General features: G+C 41.2%; 1 protein-coding gene across 1 annotated transcript; it reads right to left on the reverse strand.

The window, feature by feature from the left end:
* Positions 1-2,741: 2,741 nt before the first annotated feature.
* On the reverse strand, positions 2,742-8,994 carry orai2 (ORAI calcium release-activated calcium modulator 2). The gene is made up of 3 exons (XM_040032418.1): positions 8,669-8,994; positions 6,812-7,047; positions 2,742-5,870 (listed from the first exon to the last, which is right to left on the reverse strand). Exons 2-3 carry the CDS (start codon positions 7,040-7,042, stop codon positions 5,301-5,303), a joined length of 801 nt encoding a protein of 266 aa, XP_039888352.1. The 5' UTR covers positions 7,043-7,047; positions 8,669-8,994; the 3' UTR covers positions 2,742-5,300.

Consider the following 8,994-nt stretch of genomic DNA (forward strand, 5'->3'; position numbering starts at 1 on the left):
CTGAGAGTGAGCTTGATTTTTACTTCGTTCGTTATTTTACAAATGGTCTCACCTTACCGTGTTAGGTAGGGTGAGAAGCTTGACGAGGAGTTTGGCATAGAGGCGACATTTCTGTGCATTAAAAGGTGCTGTTGTAAGGCCTCCTAGGTGAGGTATTTAGGGGATGTCATATTCAGGCAGTGCTGGAGAGACTGTATCTTTTGGCTGGCTTGGGAACACATGGGGTCACCCTGGAAGAGCGGGAGGAGGTGGCCGAGGAGAGGGTCTACTGCCCCCGCAACCCGGGCCTGGATAAGTGGCACAGAATGAATATATGGGTGTTTTTGTTTTTGGTTTTTTTTTATAGCTGACACAACTAATGGACGTATTTGACTGTTTAAAGCCACCATCAGTGCTCCTTTAGTTTATCAATGCTAAATCACAAACTATAGGTGAGTCAGTGTTCCCTGTGTATAAATGGTTAAAGAGTGGAGTCATAAAGAAAAAATATTATTATTTTATTATTTATTATTTTTTTGTTAGCTAGACATTTGCAACATATAAGTCAAGGCACAATACACAAAGTCTCAAAGGTAACATATTTACATACACAGAATTATGTATACATGTATAGGGTTTATAGGCCTATATTTAGCCCTAGATTGACAACCAAGTAAGGAATGTCACACAACATTCTTGTGTACTAGCCAAATATGTGGATTGTTAACATACCTTTGTGTGCTTTGTCACTCTGGGTTTTAGTTTCTTTTATCCACATTGCTGGTGCCGCATTGGAGTACAGAGTGCAGTACCAAGACCAGAGAAGAAAAGATGTTCAGATGGTTAATGCCAGAGGAATGCAAACTCTAAGAGTGAAAAGAATAGTAAAGAATTTAAAGGGTGTACATTAGACATGGGGATTTTTTTTTTTAATAGTTAAGTATTGACCTCATAGAAGCTAAAATGACCTCAACCTGACAAATTAAAGCTGTGAACTGGCACGTATGCGTTTAACATTAGTGCTATAAACAGGTTATGTATAAACGCAAGTAAAATCTTGAGTAAAGTCTAAACTGCAAACTCAAAATGGTTATTTGAGATGCTCTTAACCTTAGTGAAACCAATCACTGCAATCCTGGTATATGGAAGAGCAATGGAAACGTGCAAAAAAGAACTTGGTGTCTGAAGGTGTGTGTGTGTGAGAGAGAGAGATTCTGCAGATAAGTGCTTGGTAGTGATGTGTATGAAGTGTGTGGTGTCATTCCTGTCACTGTGTGTTCAGGAGTGTGATGTCTTGGGGGAATAAACTGTTCCGCAGTCTGGCAGCGAGGGCCCGGAGGCTCCGGTACCTCTTTCCAGAAGGCAGCGGGGTGAAGAGTGTGTTTGAGGGGTGTGTGGGGTCCTCCACAATGCTGGTGGCTTTGCAGATGGAGTGGGTGCTAAAATTGTCTGTGATGAAGGGAAGAGAGGCTCAAATGATCTTCTCAAATGCTCGTTGTAGGGTATTGCAATCGGATACGGTGCAGTTACCATACCAGACAGTGATGCAGCTGCTTAGGACGCTCTCGATAGTCCCTCTCTAGAACGTGGTGAGCATGGATGGAGGGAGATGGGCTTTTCTCAGCTTCCGCAGGAAGTAGAGACGCTGTTGGGCCTTCTTAGTTATGGAGCTGGTGTTGCGGGACCAGGAGTGGTTCTCGGCCAGGTGAGCACCAAGGAATTTACCTACACCACAGGTAATATGTACTGCAAACTATGAATGATTGCTTTACCTGAAGGTCCTTTCTGAAAGGGTGTTCTATAACTAAGCAAATATAGAGTCCTTGATGACAACCCATGTTTAAAGCTCTATGTATGAGCATAGGTCTCTTTTTACTGAATCTCAAATTCTCTCTTTGCTGTAAATGTTGGACCGAATTCTAAAATGACACAAAAATGTTTCAAGTTTCTCTTTTTGAAGTCTGTTTTTAAATCAAAGCCAGCGTCCTTCAGTAGTCTTTGTGCAGCCGGCTTAATGGTTCTCTGAATCCTGGACAGAGTTCTGTTTCTCTTACAAGACTTGAGTCTTTAAGTGCTTCAAAATATGCACAATGTCCTCCACAGCTGAGCAGAGGCATGCTCGCTGCTTCATAGAGCGCACTGCACTAGTCTTAGACATGGGCTAAACTTCACTTGGTGACACTCATCTAAACAAATGATTTCAAGCAGAATTTACATTTCAGGAGTACAAGAATTCCTGTTTGCTCACCATATTCATCATCACTGTTTAGCATTTTTATCAAACTGTTAAGAGTGATGATTTAACTCAGTGCCACACACAGAAACCTCTCTGGCCTTAAATACCGTGGATCGTTCAAGCCATGCAAAATGCTAAAAAAGTGCACTATCATATTGATATTGCATGTTGGAGATCTTTTACTTTTTTGCTGTCTCGTGCTGTTCAGGATGTCTTTGGCTTGCTAATCAGTCACAGTCAATCACAGTTATTTTGTAATACTGGGAACTGCAAGTTCCCAGCTAGCAGGAAATCCTCCCACAGCGTTGAAGACGTTCTCACGGTCTTCTCAAGAAATGTTCAAAGAACATCGGAAGGACGTTTATCACTAAAATAAAGTTCCTTACAAAGGTTTGTCTAAGACATTATGTTTTTGACAGCAGTAGTCTGAAGATGTTTTTACTATTAGCCTGTAGCACTGCAGGAATGCTTCACAAAACAACAGTGTGACCTGTTACCTCAATAACACCTCCTCACATTACAAGACTTTTTTTTTTTTGAAGAACGTTTGGACATTTCAGGCCTCAGTCTCATCCTGAGAAGATTATCAGAACTAGTTTACCTGGTTGGGACAGAAGCAACAAGACAGGAAAAGTTTGATTTTAATTATCTTTTTCTCAAGTACCATTTCCTCCTGTGGCCATTAGTCAAGCCACACGAGGTCAGTTCATTTCAATAGACAGAGTGAAGATAAATCATTATTTTTCACAGTGCCTGAAACTGGACGTGGACATAAAAGACACAGAGAACTTTTTATTTTTTATTTTTGGTAGCCTTCAGGGTGTTAATTATCTTACAGCACAGGTCTCCGTGTCCTCTGCAGTATCCATTTAAGAAGCAACAAACACAACACAATGGAGGACGTTCTTTGATAAGAAACCGACACTTACTTACTGTACAATTAAACTACAAGTGCACTTTTTTCTGTTCTGAAAAGAAAGAAACGACACATAACTGAGCAACACTTTGGTCAGTCATATTTGGAATGTTGTTTTGAACATTTTTCTTTTTTTCAAACATCGTCATTCGCCGTGCGGATTTCCGTTCATGGACCCGCACTTAACTGAAAACATTTAAAAAAAACTGTAAACTGTAAACACCATAAATCATGCTCGTTACATGCACTTTGTGACTGTTCATATGTGACTCTTCCTCCAAATATTTGGATGACACCCAACTCACATTTTAGCTTCACTACATTTCCAACAAAAGATGTGCTTGTGTTATGACCTTTAGCAAAACAGCGTTTCATAAAAGGCAACAATTCTGTAAGGCAGAACTATATTTGGACAGTAACACATTCATATTTAAGCAATTTGCGCATCATCAGTATATACAGAATAGACACATTTGACATCTTTTACAAAGGATCCAAGGTCTTAACAGACAGTAAAAGCTATTTGAGTAAAAAGGGGAAAAAAAAAAGGTTTGAGGCATTTGTGAGATTTTGGCTGAAAAAACACTAGAATGCAGCTTTTTTAAGACATACCAACAATAGATACTTAGTTTAACAATTCCCCTCCAGTCAGAACAGAGACGCCGCACAGCTGCTTGCAGTTTGTTGTATACCCCACTGGAGGGGCAGGTTGAGGGTGAGCAATAAGGCCACCACATAATGCATGAGGTCTGGGGTTCAGTAGCATTTCATCAAACCTAAATCAAATATTGACTTTGCTATACAAATCCAAATCTTTGAGTCTCTCACAGAATCCATCTGACAATTACACACAACTCGCGTTTTTGTTGGCAGTTACACTTTGCCTGTCATTATAGAGTTAAGCATGTAGGTGCAAAAAGCTGCATCTTTCTATATCAGGATGGCTGTGGCTCAGAAGGTAGAGCAGGTTCTCTAATGATTAGAAAGTTGGTGGTTTGATTCCCAGCTCCTACAGATTGTGTCTAAGTAGCACTGGGTAAGAAATAGCTTCCAGTGCATACATGTTATTCAGAAAGTGCTTTGTGGGTGAATGTGGCTTGTATGAGTGTTCAGATATAAGTGCTGTAAAAATATTAACCCTTAACTTGGTACAACTAATTAAAAAAAAGGTAAACTGACCAATTCCATGATTGACATCAAAGACCTTCTACAAACCTCTCTCTAAAGTAGAATTTTTCCACTCTGGATTGAGACACAGACCCCTTTCAGACACACACTCTTTAACTTGAATCTGATGGCACCTAAATGTGTCATCTTCAAGTGAAGTAGAACCTTGGTCAATATGATAACCGCGTCACAGGATTATGAGCATCTCTTCCATCTTTGTGAGTAGCTCGGCTCATTACAATAACGTCACGTATACGACGATTAATATAATGATCCCTCCCACAAAATGGCATCTGCGTGGGAGGGATGGTACAGATGCATAAAGAAACATGTTTTCAGTAACAACAGTAGGAAAAGCTGAACATTCAAAAGCATCGTTACACTTTGCATGACAAATACTGCACGCTATGGCTCTCTCTGTCACAGTTATGCCTAAATAAAGCTGAGCATAGAGACCAGTTTTCAGAAAAGACAATAATCAAACAAAAGCCACATTACATTATGGCAAATTACTTAAGGCTAGATGATAAACAAAGCTTAATCAGAACAACTTTTTGAGAATTATTGGTTACTTTTATGCCATTAAGTGAGGACTTATAAGAGATTCCAAAAAAATGAGTCATTCTCAGACTGAACAAACATTGCAACAATGGAATCATCACCAGCTCCCAACCCTAACATGAAAACAGAGATATAGCAAGAATGGCACACAGAACTTAATAGCCCTTTTTTTCTGTAAACCTTTTAACTTGACCTTTCATCAGCACAGATTAAAGATTGAAAGCACAGAAAAAAGTCACTGCACAAATCTTACAATACAAGTTCACCATAAGAATAAATTAGCAGTCTGGAACACATTGGTTGTCGGCATTGCAACACTTTAAAGCTCACTGCTGACATGTCCAAGGTATTAAAAGTGACCAGAATACATTTTAGAAAAGGGAGAGAGGGTTTGATAAATATATGAGACAAAGTGAAGTCATTAAAGCTGCCGTCATGTCTTCAGACATTCTGGAGTCCTCTCTCGTGGCCGTCCAGCTGCACCTTAATCTTGTGCAGTTCTTCGATCTCCTGGTGGTGGCGCTCTGTCTTGTGGCGAACCAGAGAGCGATAGAAGTGAATGGTGAACACCACAAAAATCACCCCCACCGGGACCATGATGATGGTGGAGGCCAGGGCAGCCTGCCAGCCGGGGTTCTGCTGCGAGGGGGTGGTGGTTTCCAGAGGGGTGGCTGATGTGGTAGTTGTCTTTTTGATCTTACCAGATTCTACAGGCAAGAACTTGATCCAGCAGAGGAGCACCACTTCTGCTAAAAACAACAGGATCCCCAAGGCCGTGGAGAAGCCCCAGGCCAGCTCGATGTAGTAGTGCATGCGTTCGTGAGGCGACTCGCTGACGGAGTTGAGGTTGTGGATGTTGCTGACAGCTTCCACATTAGGAAGAATGCAGGTGCTGATCAGCAGAGCAAAGAGGTGCACTGCCACCAGGATGGTGGTGCACACACTGAAGGCGATGAGAAGCAGACGAGGGTAACTGTATTGAACTTCCAGCTGCACCTCAACCATGGCCACCTGAGACATTTAAACAGAGACATATCCAAATTACTCTACATCCATGAGTACATCAAAGCACACCAACACAATGCAAACTATACTACGCAAAGAATTTCAGGCATTTTCTAACCCTTCTGTATGAGGTCCCATTAACTGTGGTCAGGAGTATTTAAGCCACTAAGAAAGAGCAGTTTTTTGGCAAGTCTAAGCCTTCAGAAACTTTCTGGAATGTTAACTCTCAAGTCAGATAACAACCACCATGCTTCCAGGGCTGAAAAATAAAGCCAACAAACTGCAGTCCCTCAAATGGAGGCTTGAATTGGCTTCAGCATGAATAAATCTCTAACTCCAATGATCAGGGGTGTCAAGCATAAGGCAAGAGGGCCAGAATTGGCCCAGCAAAGACCCGGTGGCAGTGGGTGTGTGTGTGTGTATATATATATATATATATATATATATACATATACATATACACACACACACACACACACACACACACACACGGGAAATGAAGCGGTTTATGAAATTTCAGTTTCTGGGTCAGTGTCAGATTCTGTTTCGAAGGCAATGCGTTTTGCTCTGTCTGCCTTACTCTCCATAGCAACAGAGGCTGTGGCTTGTATTGTGAGAAGCCACAATGCCAGAACAGCTACAAATGCTTCTTCTTGATGAGCAAAATAATTAATTTACTATGGAGATAACAAAACAGCAACTAAGTTAACTATATAGCTGTTACTTTGTGGGAAAATTGCTGTCCAAATTTGATCACAACAGAACACAAGATGTGCTTCTCTGTCAAAAACTTAATTCATCAACTTTAACGATATATTTAATTTATATTGTCAGAAAAAACACTCATCCCATTAAGAATGCAAATGGACAGCACAAACATGACATTTAAAACCACTTCCTTCCTGCAGGTTAGTGGGGATTTTTCATATTGGACTAAACTGACTAACCATTGCAAAGCCAGACAACAGTGCAGAGGTCCTGCTGGAGGCCTTCAGCTTGGCACGGCTCAGATAGAGTTTCCTCCACGACAGTGCCTGCACTGAGTGGTGGTTGGAGCTGACCAACTCCAGGTAACTACGTCGCACCCAGTCCCTGTAGTCCATCCCGCTGTTGTCTGGGGCATGCTCTGCGACCCCTAGGGCTGGAGAACCCATAGGCACATTCAGCTCACTGCTCATTTCACCTGGTGGATATGAAGCAGAGACAGAATCACATCAATGACCTGGTGTCTCAGATCCCATTAAAGATTAAGATTAGAGATATGAGATTAATACACGTGGCATGTTTAAATGATAATAACAAAAGTTTTTTTTTTAAATCTCCTGCAAGAACCCTTTGACATGTACCACTTTTATGCAAAAAATGAAGCCACTTTAGCGTGATTCTTAGCTCTAAATATAGTCACAGCTGTTAACTGCTATTCCATCACATTACCATGAACTTTATTTTGAAAGCACTTCCTCAAATTAATCACCAAATTATGATTGATTGAGAAGCAGGAGACAGTGTTAACCTTGTGATCAGCGTACTGTGGGACATTTAACAAAACCAACATTTTTTTTAAGTGACTCATTTTGAAAACAGAAAACTTCCCTTGTGGTCACAGGAGATACGCATCAGATACAAAAATTTACATTTGGTGATGCTGCTGTGGACAATTGTAGCTCATAAACCATCAATCTGTGACATTCATATTTTTAACCATACAATACTGCAGCATTTATAGCCAAGATGGTTTACCAGCTCCTGCCCATATCTAGGTTTTTTTCTTTTTTATTACAAAAAAAGAAGAAAAAAAAAAGATACATCATGGGTCCTTCAGTTTATTAACTGCGATGATATCATAGTAACCCAATAAAGTTTATAAAGAAATGCTCGGTTGTGAATGTTTATCTTTGCTGTGTTTTCTCCTGACCATCAATCACAGGAGCTCACTATCCAAATACTCCCAAAACTCTGTGTGTGTGAGTGTGAGAGAGCGAGAGAGAAGATGGGGGGCTGTCTCAACAATGTTTTGCACCAACAACCTACTGGCAAAGAGCCAGGGGAGCTAAAGGGAGGGAACAGGAAATCACTATTGTGGAAAAAAAGACAAAGTTAACGCATGAATACAAACAGCCATGCCATGAGTAAAAACACATGAAAAAAGCAAAGACTTAAGCATGTATATATAAGCACATATCCACTGGCATATTCTAAAGTGATGCACTCAACAACAATATTCAACAAACTGCACAGCAGCAGTACGTCTATCTCCCTTCACGATGTGCAAGCACAGGCTGTGCAAACACAAACCACTGAATTTTACAGTTTGCACTTTAACCATTAATGCGTCAGTGCTTATGATAGTTAGATATATAGATAGTGGTGCGCACTATCTCGCCCACTCTCTTTCTCTCCATCTATCTATATACACACACACACACACACACACACACACACACACACACAAATGCAAAACGGTGGCCCCATGATTTTGCAGGGGTAACACGTTTCAGCAGATGGGTGCACCTTTACGTCTCTATGTATATTTAGAACTCTGGTAAGTTGGCAGGATCCGTTTACAGAGTTTCGCTAACAGAAAGCTAAAATACCGCTGTTATTTCAGTCAGCGTTAAACAGTAAAAGCCGGAAGACATAATGCTAATACTTATGCAAAAAATCTGGTGCGCATTTTAGCCTGAGTCCATCTTCACCTGATATGAGCACCATAACAAAATTCAGAAAAAGCAGGTCTCTATCAGCTAGCTTATTTAGCTAGCCATTCTCAGCAAGTTCGCCTGTTCCTTAACTTTCCGTCTTACCTATCCGCCAAAGTGCCTTTTAATTACGGGTGCAAACTCCGAGACAGTCCTCTCTCCACGTTGCCACCCGACAAATGAACGCTCTCCGGTCCTCTCCGGGTGTTTTAGTCAAACAACTTCCGCTCTTGGCTTGTAGTTAATCAATAAAAGTACCCCCGTTTCACTCCTGCAGCTGAACAAGGGCCTCCAAATGCACTGCTCTCCTCCATACCCCGACAACCTGCGTGACAGTTGCGCTTCAATTCCAAGTAAGTTCACCTGCCGGCTGGTTTCCTGGTTCGGATGGTGCGGTCCCAGCAGAGTGCAGAACGGAAGCTGAGGAAAAC

The sequence above is a fragment of the Simochromis diagramma genome, unplaced genomic scaffold (assembly GCF_900408965.1).
Source record: "Simochromis diagramma unplaced genomic scaffold, fSimDia1.1 OVJJ01000216.1, whole genome shotgun sequence".
NCBI classification, from domain to species: domain Eukaryota; kingdom Metazoa; phylum Chordata; class Actinopteri; order Cichliformes; family Cichlidae; genus Simochromis; species Simochromis diagramma.

Bases quoted from the DNA above. Each gene is read 5' to 3' on its own strand.
- orai2 (XM_040032418.1), bottom strand. From the start codon at position 7,042: ATGAGCAGTGAGCTGAATGTGCCTATGGGTTCTCCAGCCCTAGGGGTC. The intron at 5,871-6,811 runs GTTAGTCAGTTT...TAAATGTCTCAG, and splicing joins TGTTGTCTGGCTTTGCAATG to GTGGCCATGGTTGAGGTGCA.